This window comes from Corvus hawaiiensis, chromosome Z (genome assembly GCF_020740725.1).
Source record: "Corvus hawaiiensis isolate bCorHaw1 chromosome Z, bCorHaw1.pri.cur, whole genome shotgun sequence".
In the NCBI taxonomy this organism is placed as follows: Eukaryota; Metazoa; Chordata; class Aves; order Passeriformes; family Corvidae; genus Corvus; species Corvus hawaiiensis.
The window spans coordinates 58,854,724-58,877,618 of record NC_063255.1 but is presented as its reverse complement, the minus strand read 5'-3'; the positions used below and the strand labels follow the sequence as shown (position 1 = coordinate 58,877,618).

Genomic DNA, 22,895 nt, shown 5'->3' with positions numbered 1-22,895 from the left:
ACTTCAAGGTATTTACATTCATACAGCTGGTAAGTCAGCTGGCTACTGTAGGAAATTGAAGAACAAGAGACTTAATTAAGTCAGATAATGATGTTAGCTACCTCTATTTTAGCTGAGATGAACAAAATAATAAAGAAAATCCGGCAAAAATCTAAAGTTACAGAAATGAAACTGATAGCCTTACAGACTACTTATTCTGGAAAGCTTTATCATGGATGAAGTCAGAGACACCATCCTGGAGAAAGTTTGTTTTCACCTAACTCAGGTTAACTTAAAGCAGTGAAAAACAGTCATTACTACAGAAGTTTGTAATATATGGATAGCATTTATAACTAATTGACATAGATTCAGGAACATAAAGAACATATTGCACTGTAAAAATTCTAGAATTCAGAAATAAACTTTTCCACTATAAACAAAACTCCTTTTTTTCCCCACGATGAAGAGAGAAATAATCTCCTTGGGAATTCTGCCAATTCTGCCAAGGCCAAATATGTTAAAGAACTACAAGCCACAGCACAAGCCAAGGTATACTGACCTCTGCTTTTCTAAGCTGAGAGGTACAAGTTTCTACACCTTAATTATATTTAAAAAAAAAAAAGTGGAAGTGAAGTCTCTAAACAATGAGAAGAGGTTAGCAAGCACAGTCTGACTTCAGCACTAAATGAGTGTCTCGCCCAAGTGTTTCCACTGTGGTGAAAGGCAGCAGTAGATTGGAGCAGAAAGTGTCCAAGTAGCTGAAAAAGCATCAGCTGAGGAAAAAAGCTCTTCCCCAGCCCAGACTTCTGGAGAAAGCGGCACAGGAAGTCACAGGAAGAACTGGAAGTATTTTTCAACCAAACAAATGTAACAATACATGACTGGAGAACTGTAAATGCAACACCTGCAGGCAGTTAAAGACAGACAGGTTCTGACTGCAAACATGCCTTCTACAGAGCAAGGTCGCTCTGTGTAAGTTACCTAAAAACATGGAATTAAATGAGGAATGACAGGAAATGCCTCTGATGAACACAGGTCCTACCAGGCTTACCCTGCAACCCACTTCCTGACACATACTATTGAATCCTCTGAACTTCCACAAAAGAAGAAAAATGTATATGGAATACCTGAAGAAGGTGAGGATCACAGAATCACAGAGTGGTTTAGATTGGAAGGGATCACCAGTGGGGCATCTGGACCAACCCTCCCTGCTCAAGCAGAGTCTTCAAGATTTAACAGAAAGTGCAAGATTTCTAAGGAATTTGGCTTAAGAAAAGAGAGATATTGTTAAAAGTGAGTCATCAGGCAAATATATGCTACTGGTGAGCTCTGCATGGATAAACTGTGAGGTCAAAAATTATTAATATTTTATTAAAATTACTATTAAAAGGAGGAGTATGATGATAATATTTGGTAATGATACTAAACTATTACAGGCATATGCAACACAGGATCTTGAACATAAAACAACTGAAGGTGTAATTACATGGAAAGGAAATAAATTGGCATAAGATACATCAACTGGCAGTTCAGGGACAGAACTTGGAGATGATAGTCACTGCGATCTGTCAGTGTCATGTGGCTGTGAATCCCAGGTCTTGTCAGAAGTACTTCCACTAGATACACAGTAAAATTTGTGCCACAGTGAGAAGACTTCACATGGCATTGGTTGTGAACTTATAGTTGAAAAGGAACAGAGAGGAGTATGTGGGATGACCAGAGGGAATGGAAGCTTACCTACAGCTACTACTAGTCTAGTCTAGCAACATAAACCAGCAGAAGTATTCACTTCAGGCACTGAACAGTTCTTCCTTTCTCTTACTAATTGTCAAGAGAAATTTAAATTTCTATATTTTAAAGTTGTGACCTGGGAAATTTAAACTAACCTGTATTTAAAATAAACAGTATTTCCTTTCATTTCTGAGAAAATTATCTGGAATGCTAAGGCCACCCAGTACTGGAAATGTAACTGCCAGGAAAAGGGGTGAAAAAAGAAATAGCTTATTTATCTCCTTGACTTTACCAGCAGCACTGCAAGCAACATCCAGAAATTAAAAACCTTAATCACTATATGTACTGCAGAAGCATGTGGAACTCTGTGCTAGATTACAGAAATTAATTTAAAAACATAATTACCATTTCTCTGAGGTGATCTGTCAAAAAAATGATCAAATTCAGTAGCTAACAATTTGATTGTGTAAATATGCATAGAAAAATTTGGATTTATAGCTCCACTTAGTTATCAAAATTGTTAGTGCACCTAAATAATGCTGGTCACAGACAATCAGTGCCAGAAAAACAAACCCCAAACCACACTCAGCAAGATCTAAATGGATCGTCAATGCACGCTCCTACATTAAATATGTCCGCTCTTAAGAATTTCTTTTTTAAAAAATATTTAGCACACAAATAGTGGTCTGCTTGGCAAAGCACTAGAAAGGTGCTTTGCTTTTAGGGGTTTGTAGTCTAGACACATCGTGCAAACATTCAAAGCATTTGGAAACTTACTAAATTTCTCATAACAGTGTTTAAGCCCAGAGATGCATCTGTTGCTAAGAGCAAAGAATTTCTATCTATTTCTAGCAAGATGGTGTACTTTAAAGCTGGACCAAACAAGCTTTAAATAGTCAGCTCTGCAGTGGATAGAAATACCTTATGATTTCACAGGCAGGATAAAGGACTTTCAAAAACCCCACGGAATATATTTTGTTTGTTCTTGATTTTAGTCAGTTCAGAAATATATTCACTTACAGCAGGTCTGAATTACCAGCGTGAAGGGAAAAACATACAATAAAAAGGTTGAAAGTTTTTTTTACCTTTTTATACGTTTTCTCTTCATTTGGCTTTCCAGCAGTAACATCTCCATTTTCAGTAATAGATGACATCTAACAACAGAACCTTAAGTTATAAAGAAGGTATTTGCTTTACAAAAGTAATTGTTTAGAAAAATAATAGAATTTTTTATCCATTTTTGCTAAATTCAAACTCTTCAGAAGACAGGAAGCTACCAAGATCAGTGACATACCTAGGATATTCCTGTAAGTATTCTCAGCACAGACTAAAAGGACAGCACTGGCCCAGGAATATGTCCAGCATATGACTGATTCTACATGATTCTGCTTCTTTTGCCCACACCAGTATGCAGTGAAATCTTGCTCCTCAGCCTGCTGCATGAGATGTTGTTGAACGGGCAAAACTATGAAGCTTGTGAGCCAGGTAGTCAGTGGCATCTCTCAGAAGTCTAAGGTCCTTGGTTGCATTGATATGCTGTATCTCCTTAAAGTAGCAAGGAGATCACAGAATCACACAGAATCACAGAATATTCTGAATTGGAAGGGACCCACAAAGATCACTGAGTCCAACTCTTGAGTGAATGGCCCATATGGGGATTGAAGCCACAGCACGGGCATTGATAGCATCATGCTCTAACTATTTGACATTGCATCTTATCACAGCTGTAAAGCCATGCTAGACCAAGAATAAACCACTAAGCTAGAAATCACCTTGGTCAGACACTCTGAGTGTGTCTGCCAAAGTAAACAAAACAGAAAGCTACGATGATGTGGTTCAAAATCATTGTAGATTTTACCAACATTTTCACGATGGAATTATACTTACCCTTACGGACAACACGACAGGTCATCTGGAGCTGAGAGCGAAGATCAAGCTGCTCATTGGTGGTGTTAATATTTTCCACGACCTATTATAAGAAAAATCTGTCATCGCTATGCCTTAACAAATTTATATCGCAGAATAGCTGCAGATTTCCTTTCACTACTATTCTTCAGCCCAAGCAAACATTCAGCTACAAGTGAGACTTTACAAGAATCATGTAAAATGACTTGATTACTATAATTAGAACTTACTATACTTAGAACATACTACAACTTGGTTAATATACTTAGAAATTAGCAGTATTACACTGGAGGGAACCAGTGCAGAGTGATTTCCTTTTGCTCTAGATATTTCATCCCTGTATATACCTGTATAAGCAACTCTACAATAAAACGTTTATGTACAGCAGTACACATACATGCTCTGGAGTGTTGTGTAATTACATGTGTTATTAATCTTACAGCCTTCTAATCTCCAATCACTTATTCTTATAAGTTGTGATGGTTTGGAGGTCAGCACATTGAAAAGTCATAGACAACAAACAAAAAAAACCTCATGATACCTCAAATGAGAAAAAAACCTTCATTTTGTCTTTAAGCAGTACAAATAGCACCTTGTACATAACTAAAAATTGGTTTTAAAAAAGTATTCTCAGGCCTCATTCACTCAAATTAATTTTCCATGAATCTGAAGAGTATACGTAATACCACCAAGAAACCTTTTAGTAAAAGGCTTCTAAGTCAGCACTTTCCTTTTTTCAGAGAAGCACCTGAGCAAAACAAAAAAAGGCGGGGGGAACACAACAAATAGAAACTTGGCTTTTCTGAGAACAAAACAATGCCTCCTTAGAAAAACACACTTCTTACTTTACAGACCAGTATTTTCCTAGTGCAGCTAACTGCATTCTTCATTGTAGCCTCCATGTAACTAATATATTTAGTCAGTAATTCCTTCATTTGGATGTGCATTAGCAGTATCCTACACATCGAACTCCTACTTAAAGGCAATGACTTCATTTTGATAGCTTTTAAAATTGTGTGTAGTTCATCTCACTCACCTATATTCACACATTTAATAATAACATTCATCCACGCTTGCAACTCCGTAAGTACACAAACAAAGGCATCGAGAACTTGCTAAAACAGGTTTTGTAGGAAAAGAAAAGTCATTTTAATCACAAGTAGAATATTTTTAAAATAAGTAATCCCTGGGTTAAAACACCAATCCTCACCCAAGCTGTTGTTTTCCACACACCTCCGAAGACTTGGTACGATATGATGTTCTACTACACACCAAACTTCCTAAAATATGAGCACACATAGTCAGCAAAAGCCAAACATGAATGCAACATGGGAGCTTTCTTTCAGTAAATTAGCTGAAGAAAGCACACATGCTAGACATTGGAGAAAAGCCTGTTTTTTTCTCAGCATAGACAGACAAATTAGTCAAGAACACTTCATTCATGTGAAAATGTTATGCTGACAACGATAGGAAAACAGACAATGAGAGGCCAAGTTCAGTAACTACCACGTATAAAAACTCATATACCATAAAGAATGTAAATTTTTCCTGTATGTGTCAGTTTATTTCCTAAAGGCATCTAGAATAGAATTATTTTGCTTCTAATCTTTTGAGAAACAGAACACACGGCTCTATCTTAACTGTGGTTGTGGTGAACAACTTTCAAAATCTTTGCTGTGACAACCATCTCTTGTTCCATGCTAACAATTTTTTGCAAAGCAAGTATTACTTTGTGTACTTTCTTGCTGCCCTAGAGCTACTGAAGCCGTACATGGTGCCTTCTCACATGCTTTATAATATGCAGAGCAACAGCTACTGTCTCAGTTCTGATGAGGTTTAACAGTTCAAAGACAGGTCACAGCTTACAGTCTTGGACTCACTTCCAGGCTAAGCTACAACCATTTATTTTTTTTTTGTTACCATAGCAGGAAACTACTTTAACTAAAGCATTGAGTCTCTGTATGTACCTGACAAAGGAAAAGCTCACAATAAAGTAAGGCACAGGGTAGGGGTGGGTAGAAGAGGAAAACATTTAGTTTGAAAAATATTGTAGTGTGCTGACTTTGGCTGGGATAAAGTTAATTGTCTTCACAGTAGCTAGTATGGGGCTATGTTTTAGATTTGTGCAGGAAACAGTGTTGCTAATTCAGGGATGTTTTCTGCTCTTGCACAGCGCTTACACAGCATCAGGGCCTTTTCTGCTCCTTGCTGCACCCTGCCAGGGAGTGGGCTGGGAATGAACAAGGAGCTGGGAGGGGACACAGCTGACCAAAGGGATATCCCAGACCATATAGCATCATGCTCAGCATATAGAGCTGGGGGAAGAAGGAAGGGAGAATGGTCAAAGTGACCGTGTTTTCCTTCCCAAGTCTCCACTAGGTGTGACAGGGCCCTGCTTTCCTGGGAATGGCTGAACACCTTCCTGCCCATGGGAAATGGTGAATGAATTCCTTGTTTTACTTTGCCTGCATGCACAGCTTTTGATTTACCTATTAAACAGTCTTTATCTCAACCCGAGTTTTCTCACTTTTACCCTACTGATTCTATCCCCCATTTCATCGGGGGTAGTGAGTGAGCCAGTGTGTGGGGGCTCAGTGGCTGGCTGGGCTTAAACCATGAGTGAAAGATGGCTATAAAGATCTCCTCTTTAGCTTCTTAGATGCTATCTTTCCTGACAACAAAAAAAGAGAAACATTCAAATGTAGCAGGAATTTGAAGAGTATTTTTCCCGGATACTCTAGAAAAGTCAACATTTTGGTCACAAATCTTATGTGCAGCAAAAACTACTGTGACATGTACAGTTCTTGAAACACAAGTTTACAGACTTCAGTTCCAGTCTTCTGCTCTGAACACCTCCTAGTCCTAAATGCACACTTTAAAAAAAGCACATCTATTCAATGTATGCTCCAGACAAAAAAAAAAAAAAAAAAAGTGTTTCGCAGTTTAGCTTCTCACACAAGAATCATAGAACCATGCTTCTTAACTAACACCACGCTGGGGAAGAGTGCCATATGAATTTTCCCCTAGAGCTACAGAGACACCTTTTTAATTTCTCTGATCAGCCAGAAGCCCATGATGCCAATGCCACCCTGCCCACCATATAGCCAGAATTTTAAAAACTGAGATGACAGCAAATGCAAACTTCCTACCCAGCTTTTAGTTCTTGTTCTTGAATTTTTAATTCCATGTTCCTTATAGAGCCAAAATTTATCATTTACTAACAGCATAAGGTATTCATTTTGCCAGATTAAAAATAACCATCAGTTTTTACACAACCTCGGCTGCTGAGACGCAGCTCACATCAACAGGTACTGGTACTTACATCTGAATGGTCTCTCAGCTCAATTTCAAATAAGCTTTATAATTCCCAACAACTTCAGTGAAAGCCAACATCCATGAAAAATGCTTTGCTAGGTTCCTACAGGCCTATGCATTAGTTCATTCAAGCAAAAATCAGTTCTGCCTTCTTTCCATCACCATGAAAATAATTTTTTTGAAGAATGCATTTCTTAGCATATTTCGATCATTTTCTTAAACAAATACTTTTTTCCAAGCCCTGATAAAGCATGCTGTTGAGGAATCACATTCCAAATAAAAGCCATGTAGCTTTTCACTACATGTGCCGCCTTGTTCTGATTGACAGTTAAAATTGAAATGCTGCCCCTAGCTTTTAAAACAGACATATCCCTGGGTGTACTGCTGTCAGGCTTCTGCAGTGAAGTTAGTACAATTGAAAAGTGAAACCTCACTCAAAAGAAAACATATTCATAACTTGCCACAGGCGTTATCTATAATTTTAAATATGAGGAGTAAAAGACAAAACAAAAATAAATGAAACTTTAAATTTTCTAGTGGGCATATGTTGGGGTTTTAGGCATAGGGCCAATACTAGAAATTAAGGTGCACAAGAAACAATTATGCATGTGTAAGATTAATAATATACAAATAAAATAGACAGTATGGTGCCAATTTTTCAGTCTGAAACACACAAATGCATTTTCAGGAAACACTTAGAGGATTTTTTTTTGGCAAGTGAATGCATTGGGATGAAATACACGATTTTGGAATTAATCCAGAAACTTGGTTCTCATCGTTCTGTGCATTTCAGATTACCAATTTATTTAGCTGTTTTCTAATCCTTGAACGGTTCTCTTCCACCAGGAGGACCACAAAACCCCTAGAAGGTGGCAGGTGACTTTTCAGAAAAGCACAAAGAGTCTTATACTAAATTCATACCAATGATACTAACTCAGCACCAGACAAAAAAAGACTATCAGAATAGTAATTTTATCTGTCTTAAGTAACTGGGAGTTTACAAACCAAGACTGCATTCTTTCTTGATCATGGCAATTTGTCAGCACAACATGTAAGGATGTTGACAAGAATTTTTAGTTCTACAAAAAGCGTTTATAGTGAGTTCCATTAAAAAGAGTCATCAGGTTAAATTCCTTGGTAGCCCCTGTCTCCTCTCTGTTACTACTTTAAAGCAGCATCTTCTAATACAACTAAGAAAACCACAGTCATTTTATTACTGCAAAATTCACTTTTATTGGTGAGATTTGTCCAGACATATTTTCCATAGGGAAGTTGAGAGAGTAGCTTTTAAAGTCAGTTCTTCAACTCACTAAAAGGACTTGCAGATCTATAAGGCAGCATTCTTCCACCAAACCACGCTGGGGATAGTCATTGTCAGACACTGCCAGATTTCAACTCTAGTGTGAAACTGGAGATCTTTGTTACACAAAATTTTGCCAGAAGGGGCAAAACTTCTAAGCTGAAAGTGCTCTACAGTGGAAGAAATCCATGAACATATATGCATTAATGAAAAGCTACTCTTTTCATACTTGTTCTCTTGTGTTTTCCCCCCAGGCTCAAGTACCCAGAAACCATTTACGGTATTCTTGGAGCTACCTGAAAGCAGATCCAAGATCAAAAGGCACTATTAAAGCTAACTCCCCAACTTCTTTGAAATGATAAAGACTTGAGATCATACCTTCTTAGGCACTGAACAAACTTCTCTTGCAGATGATGCATTTATAAAGTCTCCCTCTTGTCTGGATTCTCTGCCAACTAATACAATATGCACATCAGCACTGGATTTACAAACTAGATATTGTCTTATCTTGTTTATTATTCCATGAAACTTGCTGGTACTCTGGAGCACTGTCAAATATAATTGACAAATTCAGGTCAACCAAAACCGTCAATAATTTTTCCCTACTCTCTTCAGTAGAATTTGAATAGTAGGATTATTTATCCGATTATTTGTAAATGAAGGGGTTTGGGACACAAAAAACATCCTCTGACACACATACAAATTGCCTACACACATCTTATTTCCACACAAAATCCAATTAAAGATACCAGCATACTATCAACACTATTTTCGGAAGGCTCAGGAGGCAGATCACTTGTTAGCTTCAGGTGAATAGTGAGGCATATATTGATTTTATTACATTTTAGCTTCTCAAAAGAGCTTTTCTCCATGCTTTAAAACAATGCTGACTATAATTTTCATGGTTTAATTGCCTTCGTTCTGAGTTTACCAGACAATGAAGAGTTGTGTTTACAAACCTGCAAGCATTGCTAGGCAGAGTGCCAATAAGCAGATCTAAAGAAGTGAAAGGAAGCATAATTTTGTGCACAGAGTGGTAAAAGGAACAACACATCAAAGATCCTACAGCTTTCTCAACAGTCATCACAAGTTAACTCCCTCTCAAAAAACATTATGTCTTTTAATGTCAGAGAGCATTTTTTATGTATTGAGGTAATGCATGTCACCACTCAGTTACAAGAAAATATACATATACAATTCAGGTCTCTATTTTTCTTTCTTTACTCCTAATTTTTTTTTTTTTAAATAATTTCCCAAACGCTAGTTTGTGGAATAGATTCGCTTTGTACCAGAAGGACATGCAGACTTCTAAGATCAAACTTTTATGCCCCTATACCTTAGGCATCTGAGGAGTAAAAGAAAACACATATTTTTAAACCAATATATCCTGAAAATGAAGTAAATGTTTACATGGTGCAATGGACTCAACAATCATTAAAAAGTCATGAAAAGCTTCAAGTCTGAAAAAATCTGGATTTTCAATCTGAGAGCATTTAACCCACCCAACCCCTGTAATGCCTGTCAGCCTATTAAACCTCTACTGTCAACTGCTGTGACTTCCACTCTTCATAGAAGTACTGAAGGATCTCTTACATCTTTCCAGTCATCACTGTAAAAGTAGGGCAAACTCCTTCTTGCATCATAAATGCCATTAATTTATGGAAAAAAAAAAAAGTAATTAAAAGAAAAAGTAAAAAAGTAATTTAAAAAAAATCTGTCTTTTCTGTCTATCTGGCAGAAAAAGTAATTAAAAAAAAAAATCTGTCCTTTCTATCTGGCAGAAAAAAAAAAAAAGTCATATGAATTTAAAGGAGAAGGAGGGAAAAAGTAAAGAAAACCCCCAAACAATTAGGTCTGTTGCCTTGTCAAGTTCTCCCCACCCACAACTGCTTATGGAGGTTTTAAGGGTGACTGAAAGTAAAATCTTCGGGGTAAAATTTGTGATAGTACTGTTGTTGTACTTGTGAAAACTGCTAATTAGTGCTAGAATGAACAATTTCAGAGTGAACAGCTAAAAAAAGCAGATCAGAAATTGTATAGCCTGTGATGCCTAACAAGAAAAGCCAACCAACCAAAAAAAAACCCAAAACAAAATTTTAAAAAAAAGTCTGCTCATGTAGTCCAGTTTCAAGCCCTGATTAATCTATGTGATTTCTTTCTTATTTTGCCTCAAAAATAATAAGATGAAAATCAGAAGTAGTATGTAACGTGATGAAATTCACAAATAAAAAAAGGGAAGAAAAATCTCATCTTTCTCCTGGTCTTTGTAACACCATCAGGCCAGCACAAATGCTGCAGAGAAAGCAGCAAGCAAAAACCAACACAAAACTGCCATTTAGACTGTTCATCTACTCTAAGTCATGTCAGCTGTTCACACCACCTTTATTTACCTAGCTTTAATAATACACATTAGTTTCAGTGCCCTGCCAGATCTTTTAGTCTCTCAGCAACTAATCTGAGTACAATGCTAAGATTCTGATACTGTTTGATTTCTACAGTTGCCCTCCCTCACTTCCTTCCCCCAATTTCAGGAATATGGCACTGTACTTGGATGTCTTTTAAAAACGTCATAATAGGAGTAGTATTTTTGTTTTGTTTTGTTTGCTGGCTGGATTTGAAAAGCAATTTATCTTATTCATAGTATACAAAACATATGTTCATACTGTAATGCTTTGATTTACTGCAAGAAAGCTCAGATCATCTATCATCCTCCTTTAGCTTTCAGAAGGGAAAAAACTGAAAATGTAGAACTTCAGAAAATACCACCTCCATCAAAGTTTACAAATACCCAGAATACATCTGATTACCTACAAGATTTGACAACCTACTAGAGTCCCTTCCTCTTCCATTTAAAGTGGTACTCCTTGTGCGTTAACCTGTTCTTCAAGGTGAAGCCACAACATCACAAACTACAGCTACAAATAATAACCTTCATTTAAAAAATAACCTGCTGTGATTCTTTCAGATGGAAACTTTCTTACAACAATGCAAACAAAACTAAAACTTCATTGAAGGAATCGAAGTGTAGAAGTCCTTGGAAACACAGCGTGCTGTGCTCCTTCAACAAGGCACAGAGATTTTCATTTGTAACTTCTGTACTGTGTGAATTCTGTGTGTCACAGTAAATTGCAAGGAAGAGGTGGGTTGGGTTTTTCCCCCTCCATGAATTTCTAAATTCAGAGCTTCATTCCAAGGGCCTTAAATCTATCTCACTCCTCTACTCCCTACTAGCCTACTTAACATTTACTGTCAACTACTGTGTCTTCTGCTTTCCCCACAAGCACCTAAGCATGTCTTACGTCTTTCCAAACACCATCTGCAAAAGCAGAGCAAACTTTCTACTGCGTACTAGATGGTGTTGATGTATTAATAACTAAGGGACTTTTCCGAATCAGTGAGCACAGATCAGCAATCAGAAAGAACAAACATTTGATCTCTGACATAATTGACGTCACATTGTGTATCTTGCAGAAACTGTTAACAGGCCCTCCTTTTACAAAGTGAAATGGCCCAATTAACTTCTCATTACTTTGTAACAGTCTGAAAGCATACACAGTAGAAAGGCACATTTGTACATAGCCAGAGAAGACTTCCCAACTGCAGCTTACCTTTTCTCAATTCTGATTTCATGTGCCAATAACAGTAGTTTTTAGAAGACTAGCAGTCTTTCTATAAAGCCATCTGGAATTACAAATTCTTAAAAACTGTCAAGATGCGGTTTTCTTTGAAACAACTGAAAGAAGGAAACATCTGCATGCTATACACAACTGTATGCAATATAAGTTAAGGTAGTACCACAGTGAAGGGCACAGGTAGAAGACTTGGCAGAGCCCAGAATCAGAGTTCTGCTCCTTTATTTTGGCAGCTTTGATATGGCAATGGACTATTGTTACTAACACATACCAGACACTGCACTTTGAGATAAAACCACCACATAATGCATGCTGACCAATAAAATACTGCAGCATGCTGAGACAAATGGTTGATAAGAAAGGCAAATGGCATAAGGAGAAGGAAAATTCTTCTACATTTATCTTTGAGGGCACATGCAAAATAGAGTGACAGGGATCACGTAACATTGTGGCCATGATTTTTTGAATGGAAAGCAAGGCAAGCTGCTTCACTCACATAAGCATCAGGTAAGATCCACACAGAATGAAATCTCATGTATGGCAAAAAGGGGATCAGTGAAAATGCCAAGTTTCTAAAGAAATGACACAAACAGAAATGCAAACAATCTCACTTTGCTGGGTGGGTAATATATATAAAAGAGGAATTTGGTCAAACCAAAAGCTTCAGTAATCTGAAACTCAAGAAATAGTCATTTAAGAAAAATAGGTCAAATGGACCTTGGAGTAGACTAAGTGTAAAAAGAATAGACTGAACACACAAGATAAAAAGCAGAAAAGCACAGGACAAGTTACTTTGATAATAAAACGTGTTTATAACAACAAGAATTTCACAATACTGGTACTGCTCTACTTTGAAACCTTTATCTTTTCACTCATCCACATTTTTCCACCTCAACAAGAGGTCAACCACACTCAAAACTGCTATGCAAACACAACCTTACAACAGAGGCAATAATAAAAAATGGTAATAGGACTTCTTTGCTTTAAAGAAGATTGGGATTTTTGGGTGGACAACACACAAAAGCTGTGGTTAAAATAATTTGCATGCACTAAAATAGATGGCATAATTTGCTCATCAGTTCTATACAGGCAACTCGTAAATGCAACACTACTGGGAATTATTTAGTCCATTTGCATATTAGCATGTAAATATTCACAACAAAGTTTGCAGAAAGGATATGCCATGGAAACACTGAGCTAAATGCATGAGTGGGTTATTATGATCTTCAAGTTCTCTATGCTTTCCTACCCCAGGTCCTGTGAGTATAATTTTTGTACATATAGCTTTTAATGAATGCTAGCTAAGCTAAGCTGTTCAACAGTCAGATTAGCTAAGAAATTCAAGTACTTTAAAATCCCATTTTTGTCACCATTTGAGGGCCATTCCATACAGCTGCAAGCAGACAGTTGAAGAGTGGAAGAGATTACCTTGGAGGATGTGACAGGTAATATTTGAGATTCTTTTGATAGATTAGACAACTGTTTAAAAAGCAGTTGGTAATATCTTGGAGGAGGGGAAAGATGTGGTTACTGCCACGACTCCTCCTGGTTTCCATTGTATCACTATGTATTACTAAGACTGGATATCTGCAACAATTTCAGCCGGTCGGGGCTGGTGCTGCTGTGGTCCTGCCTTCCAAGCATGCATTTGCTACCATCATTGTTATGCACCAGCGCTACTCCTACCCCATGAGAACTCACCTAGACAACTAAACTAGCAAAAAAAGGAACCTACCAAAGAATATTAACCACAGTGGAACTCCTAACAAGTTGCTTTGATATGGTCACCCCTAAGATCAAAAAGAAGCTTGGGCGGGAAGGAGGAAGGTAAACAAAACTGTTAGACCCTTGTTCCATGATGCCTCAGTTGTTTCAGTCACTCACATACTTTTGTATAACCTCAAAGTCCACTAGTGATAATACCAGGAAACAAGACTGAGAGAGATGGAAAGAAGCATTACCAGCAGTGCCCAATGGGCAACAGGACCTGAACTGAGCGCAACATTGAGCTTGAGGGAAATAGGAAGTTAGGTTCCCAAATGTATATTTATACAGCAACTTGTTTTCCAGGTGCCAACTTGTGTGAAAAATAAGGTCCCTCAAGAATTGGTATAGAAGAATGATGTAAGCCCCAAATTCAAAAGTTGTGTATAAATTCAAGATGAGAGAATCTAAGTTACTCTACTGAATAATAAAATCTGTTACAACCAATTAACCCCACACACACTATTTTCCTTCAGGAAAGCTAAAACTGCAGTTAGCAGAAGTTTTCCTTCAACCCCTACGACTTATTTTTGGTTAGCATTTAATAGAAAGCTCACTTTACTCTTGAAAAGTATTTGAAAAGTCTGTCTTGTACCGGCCTCAGCAGAGAACACATCCTACATCACCAAAATTCCTTTGATTAAATTAAGAGCTCTCAGTTTGCTATAGAGCAGAAGTTCCTCAGATACCTTTCAGAAATCACTCACAAAGCTGTAGAAAAGGAAAGTATTATCCCATTTTATGAAATGCCCTATAAAGGACAAAAGCTGGAGTCTTCTTGGTTTAAAGGAGCTTTCTAATGTGTTTCTTTTTAAGCTACAGAGAAAGCTTCAAGGGAGAAAAGAATAACTTCAGAAGCTGTGTAGGACAAAAACTCAAAAAAAATGGTTAATACAATAACATGAAATTCTGAAACCAATTCAGTAAAGAACTGCTTAGCATGTAAGGAAGTAGTGCTGTTTGCCAGAGCTCCTGTCATCAAACCAGGAGAGACGTTTTACAGCCACTAGAGTAGAACTGCAATATGGGAACCTAAAGAACTGTCAGAAATTTTTATAAAGTTATTCTGTTCTCTGACTGGAATGTGACTGCTTAAATGTAAAGGTTACTACTGCCCGTATAAGGAACCATATACTTCTGTTCTTCAAGTCAAGTCTTGGATAGACAGAGCAGAATGAGCAAGTGACTACTTTTTTCCCCCAACAGTATGCTTTGGCACTCATCTCAATTACGAGCATAGTTGCACTGTACAAATATACAAATCCAAACCACAACAGCACACATATCTACCCTACTGACATCAAGCAACATGAGGTGTGTCTTGGTAAGAGACATGTACAGTTGTTTTAAGGTATGGACACCTAGTCACAGAATTTTTAAATGGCAATAAAAATGTTTTCAAATAAACCTTTATAAGTAGTTATTTCCAGCCAAATGATACAAGCAAATTGTTTTCCAACAGTCTTTCACTTGCCAAACCAAATTGAAAAACCTGTCCCTGAACGGTTCTGGCAGAAAGAAAGTAAAATGAAGTCATTACTAGATGTTTTTGCCAGTTCTGAAACACTCTGTCATTCTTCAGATGTTGTTTATACTCTGTCATTCCTCACATACTCCACATATAGCTGCACCACTATGAACAGTTTTGTATTAAAAAATGCAAGTTAATAAACAGTATAGAAGCTCCACCACAGTCTTCCTTCCCAGGAACTTGTTAGCAAATGGCTAGCTGGATTTCTTTAAATAACCTAGCTGGAAATATTATGGGCAAGTTCAGAATCTTAAGCTATCACTGTAAGTAAAGAACACATCTGCACATTAGCCTTTTCAATTAAAAAGTGTCCACGAACATGCGAACAGAACTTATAACAAAAATAAGACAGTTTACCACCAGCAACAAGAGTAAGGAGTGGGTGATCGCTTTGTAGAAGAGCCATACACAGCCTGACAACAGAACGTGTGAGCTCTTCCAAGGAAAAGGAGTGTGAGCTTTCCCACAAATTAAAAGGTCTCTGAATTCTTGAGAGGTTTGAACAAGAATCTCCTTCCTTCACACAAAAGCCCTTTGAAACAATATCTCCACCTCTCAATGCATCGTTATAACTGGGTTGGAAGCATCATTATAAGTAGGTTAGAAAAGGCATCCAGTATTATCTGCAAGTCAGTTAATAGCCCACATCATAGTTTTCAAAAGGTAAAAATACAGCTTTCAGCATTTAGAAAGAAAAAACCCACACCACTAATCACAGTTTTTGCTCAATGCATACTGTTTTATGAATCATTAACTAGAGAAAGAACAAGATTCTGACAAGATGAAACATGGCTATGAATATTATAAAGACTCCATAGACTGAAGTGAAAGAACCCCAACAATTCAGTCAATGCGTTCTCCCAGGAACAGTGTGTTCTTACAGTGTAAGGTGTATAATGCAATAGCCTATTTTGTGATATTCCTTACCTGGCATTAATCAGCTGGAACATCTGATTAAATAAATTAAATACCTTTTTCAGCCTACGATTTTACTGGCTACTGGGTGGGGGTTTTTTAGTCTGAGATGACAAAGATCACTGGATGCTCAACAGCACATACTTTTAAAGGTATTTACAGAAAATTGCATTTCAAAGTTGCTGTTAACAGTGTGTAGTCCTTGAACCTCTCTGTTTTCTACCGTTCTATAGGCAGCCTGATGATTAGCTATGTAAGAGAAAAGCAATATTCATTAAAATTTCATTCTAGCCAGCTATGCTTTTACTTTATAGAAATAAACTGGTCTTCAGTTTTGCTTGCAATATGGCAGCATTATAAAAGCTGTAGCCCAGCACTAGTAATTAAGGACTGCCAAATAAAGGGCAAGAATACAGCGAGACAAGAGCTAGCCAGACAACCCTGCCTGTTTACCCTTCATCATCATTCTAGCAGCAAGGATGGCCACAGAACAGACAGATGGTCCCTTCATTGCAGGAGCAGGTGCAGCAGGTTGTCACAAAAATGGTGATGATGGCGTGAGTAATTTTCTTGCACAGCACTGTATTACTCAAATGCTTGTAAAAGGCAACCATTAGCTTAAGAAGACATTTAGTTTTAGATCAACTAAAAACCTTTACTGAGATTTACCAGCTCTGGCTGGTGTGTTTGTGTGTCTGTGTGCGAGTTAGTGTGTGTACACGGAAAAGTGACAGAGAGGAAGGCTAGACACTAAGATGCCTCACAATGCCAGACTGAAGGTCTAATCGCACTAAAAAAGCTGCTGTTAACAAGCAATGACTAATACTGGTCAGGCATAAAAGCTGAAAAAAACTGGACATTATCCATACAAAGCAAATGGTTTTCAGTAAAAAGCACTGGTTTAGAGATACAGGTCTGAGCTTGCAGTTTTGCACGAGAGGATGAGGGAGTTGCTAGGTGATGGCAAAGTGAGGCGTGACAGAAAGAAGACACGCAGACTTAACACAGCAGTGAGTGGCAAATCTATCTCCCCTCACAGGGGTTAGGCAGTAATCAAGCAATGTTTTTCTGGCAGATGTTTCACTTGGGAGTTTCTCCAAATCATAGCAAAAATGATGTGGTTTTCGAATTAATCTAAGTAGAAAAATTACTTTTATAACTAATCTTGATTCCTTGTTCTACCAAAAAACATTGGTAGAAGTTTACAGTAGCTGCCTGTTTTGGTACACCTGCCTCTGAACAACCTCTTGCATCAAGAGATGCAGCAGGTCACAAACTTGGGTTTGGAGGGATCTCCTTCCATACCATGGAGTTAAAGGCAGCACAGTACTCTGCATAACAAACACAGCTCCCAAGAACTGACATGTATCAGAGTGGGTGGACAGAAGAGGACTCTCTAGGGGCATTTAGTACCTGCACGGCATGCATCCCTGTGAGGGTGTGTACCTTTCTTGGCTCAGAAATCAGCCAAGGTTCCTGAAACTCTGTCTCTGTCTCTCACTTTGCAAATTTCCTTTGCACTGTTTTATGTCCTCACAGCAAGAAGAAAACTAAATCTAGCTAAAAAGCATACTTTCTTTAACTTTGAAGACTTTTATGCATAAAATGGACAGGAAGGGTGCAAGTGAACACAGTGAGCAATTTGGGATGGGAAACAAAGTAAAAATAAAAACAGGCAAGAAGGGAAGGGAGAGACTCAACAAGAGATTGTGCACAATTGAACTGGGAAGAAAGGAGGAATAGGAAAATGGGAAGCAGTAGTGGATGAAGAGCAAGGGAACCAAAGTAGAAGAAAAATACATGTTCACAGGAAACACATAGGAAATTATTCCTGCTTTGGTTTGCTAAAAACAGGCCTTCGGTGCCATTAAACTTGAATGGTCAAAAGGATACTCGGGGGAAGATAAAAAATACATTTAAAAAGTCAATAAAGAGCTGATAGCTATATTATAAGGAAGAAAGCAAAGAAATCAAACTTTTTTCCTTTCTTTAATTAAGAAAAAAAAAAAAACAAGCAAAAAACCTCAAGCATATTTTAATGCATCTCTGTGAGGCATACATCAAATGCAGCAATATTTGCAGATGGATCAATCTCAACTATTAACTATACGCATAGCTCTGGCTAAAACAGAAGCAACAATACATGCTGAAAAATTCAGGAAGATATTAAACACGCTTCTACTACAGTACATGCTGTCAAAATTGGGAAACATCCTCCAGCATGGTTATTCCAAATATATTGATCTTTAGTAGACATGTTGGTAAAGCATATTTTAAAATCCTGTCAGGAAACTAAGACTGAATTACTGTTCACATTTGTGATGACCCTCCAAATGGTGTTTTTCCATGCAAAACAGACACATCTGGAAGTCTAGGTGCACACTGATCTATAGCAAAAAGTTACATTTGCATATTCTCTGTTTGGATAATTTGCTGGTTACAAAAGGACCCTCTGAACTAAGGGAAGCAGTCAAAGAAGCAAGAAGTTAACCTCCACTTTGCAAAAGTTCTGTGTTACACTGTTCTTGCAAATTGGACAAAGGCATAAATTTCAATTTCTTTCTTGCCTCTGTTATCAGGGTCCAAAATTAGCCTCACGGGGATATAATAAAGAAGGTTTGAATAAGCGCGGTCATCTCTGCAATACCTTTTTTTTACTTTTATAACAGAGAGCCTTTACCACAGGCACCTAGTCTTCGTGCACCCTTTCTTTTCCTCTGTCATCATACCATGCAAAAGAGATCACAGATTAAAGGGACCAGAAAATGCAAAGGTTTTATGCATATGGTTTTTCTTCCAAGTCACATACAAGCTTAACTATAGGCCCTGAGATATAAACACAGGCTATCACTACTGTGATTTACATCTCATGGCCACAATTCCAGCAAGGAGCATTCATGTGTGAATTTTAGTATAGCAGTTTATAGCACCATAGAATGGCTTGGGTTGGAAGGGATCTTAAAGATCATGTTGTTCAACCCCACTGGCATGGAACTAGGCCAGGTTACTCAGAGGCCCATCCAACTTGACCTTGAACACTTCCAGGGATGTGACATTCACAAATTCTCTGGGCAACCAGTTCCAGTGTCCCATCATCCCCACAGTAAAGAATTTCCTCCTAATATCTAATCTATCTTCTCCCAGTTTAAAGCCATTACCCTTTGCCCTTGTCACTATGTGGCCTTGTCAAAAACCCCTTGCCAGCTTTCTTGTAGGCCTCCTTTAGGTACTGGAAGATGCAATAAGGTCTCCCTGGAGCCTTCTCTTCTCAAGGCTGAACAACACCAACTCTCTCAGCCTGTCTTCACAGGAGAGGTGCTCCAGACCTCTGATCATCTTTCTAGGTATCTTGCACTGGATGTGTTCATAGCAGTCTGGATAGGGAAATTGATGTCCTTCTACTTTTGCACTGACAAAAGTTGTATTTGTATACAAACAAAATACTTCATATGAAAGTATTTCTATCACTGAAACAGCTTTGTATTCTCCCACTCTTATATTCATCTACAGTAGCAGAACTAATCTGTGTATGCTTTATTAAAGCAGAGAAGGAGTCCACCTCTTGTAGTTTTTCACAGCCCTCAGTCACGTGCTGTCTGTTGCAAGGCCCAAACATGAAGCACCACACTCAACATGCAGTGCCTGAGGCCTCTGTTCCTTATCCCACAGAAAAGGAGACACCATACAGGGGCCAGATTTTTTCTCAGTGCCTCATCCTGAACATGACGACATAATTCCTAGCTATGAATATGTCATTCATCAGGTTTGTTCCTTTGTGAGCTCAGAGTAATCAGTAAAAAATTATTTTTTAACATTCTTTCCTCTTCAACATCTGGACTATCTTTGTGATTTCAATGACCTGAAGTTCTGCTTGACATTTTCTTGCTTAATCTCTAAATTTCCCCGTTAACTACACTAATGCTCTCAGGGTAACTTGAAACACATTTGTTTTTCCCATTTTGCAGCTTGTTGTTATATAATTCTTACCAGGAATATACATATTTAATAATAAGGGAAAAAATACAGCATGATTTCCCCCCCACGCCAACACCCTGTGTCAAAATAAATTTATTAATATTTTTGAACATGAAGACATTCCATAAATACATTCCAAGTAGGCTTTTTGCAGAACACACAGTTTTATCAGTGTTAAACTTGAGATACAAGTCCAAGAGCTGCCTTTGCAGCTCATTAAATCAATGCTATTTTGACAGTATGCTGCAGTATGTGTGCTCCTATATGAGAAAGCTTCACCACCACTTTCTCGCACTCTTACTTTGTCGCTGCACACTTCTCTCAATATAGCTTCCTGCTATCACTTGGCACCTTGCACCACTATTTCCACTGGCCTGTAATATTTTCAAAAATGCAATGATAATGCCAAGACTGACTAAGCTAATGACAAAAGGGCCACATCCACTCCCCTGAGGTGTGTTTCTGGACAACATTTATAAAATAACTAGAAACAACTTTCAGTATCACAAGAAATGGCTCAAAAATAAGAGAAGCAAGTTGTTTCTGAAGAAATGTGGTTTTTTTACTTTCTGCATTATTATGACCTTAGTAAAACTGCTTTGATGCTTGGTAGCTTGCAGAACCTGCTCCTGGGGTTTTTTTAATATTAAAAAAAAAAAAAAAAAAAAGGTGGAAGCACTTGTGTCACAAATTGGACAAAATCCCCACCTCTACTGCAGTAGCTTTGGAAGTAACCTCATGGAACAGGAACAGCAAAACTAATCCTAAGGAAACAATAGCATACCACTTTGTTAGTAAATGCACATCTACGTTTTGTTGCATTAGTTATTAAGAACACAGTAAAGTAGTACAAATCCAGTGTCTTCTAGTCTGACAAAATTCAGTCCCCATTATTATTTGTAAAAGCTGCTTTTATTATATATTTACATATACTTAAATAAAGGTAGTATTTATTCTCATATATATGATGCCTCTCTTATCCCCATTTTAGAGCATAAATAGTGAAAGCCCAAAGTGTTTCACATCTCACACAGGAGCCAGGCTACACAGATCTCTGTAAATGTCATCCCAAACAAGTATATTATCCAAATCTCAAGAGAATAAGGAAAACACGAAGATAAACACAAGAAGTAGGAGAGGTAGGTTCCCCACTCCAGAAAATTACCTTGCTAGATAAAATACAGGCAAGTGAGTTATTGGTGCATCTTGATGCAGTGCAGAAAAGCCAGGGAAAAAAATGTGTGATTGTGCAACAGACTAGCAAATGAGCAGTTTTTCATCCATCATCCTCAACCTGATACTCTCTCTGCTCTCTAAGATTTTCCACTGCCAAAACTTTTTATTGTCAAACGACATGCATAAGTTACCAATGGCGCACAACCCTACAACAGGCACTTCGTCTCTGATGAATTGCATTTAAGGAAACTCCCTGAGAAAGAAAACCAGAGCTATCTCATATGAAACTTTTTAAAAACTATTTTGTCTTGAAATAGTAGTTTTTGTAGCTGCATTTAGCACAGGCTTAAAACAAAGTCCTGGAGTTCAGAAATAATGTATTTGAAAAAAGAGAAGGCCCCAGAGGCTGTATCTGCAATATGCTGTAGCTCCAGACAGGACTACCTGTACCACGTTTTATGAGAGTCCAGCAATAAGAACAGACGAGATATATTTTAAAAACTTACAAAAGCAGCTTCGTTTCTTACAATCCTGTATAAAAACAGTGTATTTTGGAGTTTTAACTGCACTTATTACAATTGCTTCTTGAAACACCATGATGGACAAGAATCTTTATTTTTCCTGATTTTGGTTGTCAGGATTAACCATTGCAAAGATCTGGAGTACAGCTTTGCCCTCCTTTCCTGATAACTAAGAAAAATCTGCTTATTGGTTTCATGCCAGCACAGCAAAGCTCTGTTAATGCTTCAACAGTGCAACTGGAAAAAGCATTTTTCAATTTCAGTGTCTGAGTTGCACAGAAAGTACATTAGGAATTCTAACTTGCTAACGAGAAGCTTTCTTGGGTTACAACTTCAAGGAGGAACTATGCACCTTACCAAACATCCAGATTTCCTTCTAGCAGTGGGACAAGTAGCAAGAGACAAAACCATTCATGTAGTTGAAGCACAGACACTTACAGGCCAAGCAACACATAAAGTTTATACATTCAATACTATAGAATCTACTACTTTTCATTGCATGTTTTTAAGACATTTTCAATTAGCAAAAATTGCTGCCAATTACTGGCATTCTCAGGCCCATATTGCTACACAAAAGAAAAAAAATTCTTGCCAGTAGGATGTACAGGAGCTGCAGTGCCAACCACATTTCATGGGCCACATCTAAATCAATCCAATTCTGGCTGAGCAGGAATGAGAATTTCTCTTCCCAGTGAAACTCGGATATGTAGGGATACAGTTTGCCACTGTACAGATTTTTAAAGACAACCACATGATGATTTTTCATGTTAACTCAGCAGAACACAGCACAGTTGAGATTATTTTATCTCATGTATACAAATTCCCAGGATATCTAAGAATAATATTCCTTGTAAGTTGGCTTTTGCTACTGTCGCCACTCACTTTTGCTCTCTGCTATCAGTGCAACAAAGTTAAAACTGTAGCAAATGGCATACTTCTTCCCCCTCTACATTTAATACCCACTGCACACATCTAAAATGATGGTTCACTGTCTGAGCATTAAGTTCACTAAAATATTTGCTTTCCCTGTAGAGGGCCTTATTCTCTTGAAGATAATGTAAATGAACAGATGGAAGTATCATGAATGACCTTGTAACTTCCCAACTGCTGACTTTGCTAATTATTCCCTTAATACCAGGTCTGATTCTCAC

At 37.7% G+C, this 22,895-nt stretch overlaps 1 protein-coding gene across 7 annotated transcripts in view; it reads right to left on the bottom strand.

Moving 5' to 3' along the window:
* The window catches only part of PIP5K1B (phosphatidylinositol-4-phosphate 5-kinase type 1 beta), a 94,004-nt gene that overhangs the window by 55,691 nt on the left and 15,418 nt on the right, over positions 1-22,895 (bottom strand). For 6 of the 7 annotated variants that reach the window (XM_048290689.1, XM_048290682.1, XM_048290684.1 and 3 more), the window contains 2 exons: positions 3,598-3,679; positions 2,796-2,864 (listed from right to left, as the gene is read on the bottom strand). In XM_048290689.1, coding sequence (XP_048146646.1) covers positions 2,796-2,845 — 50 coding nt within the window. In that variant the 5' untranslated portion in view covers positions 2,846-2,864; positions 3,598-3,679. Of the gene's footprint in view, positions 1-2,795; positions 2,865-3,597; positions 3,680-4,651; positions 6,499-22,895 lie in introns of those variants that run through there. The other variant, XM_048290688.1, reaches the window with a different exon arrangement.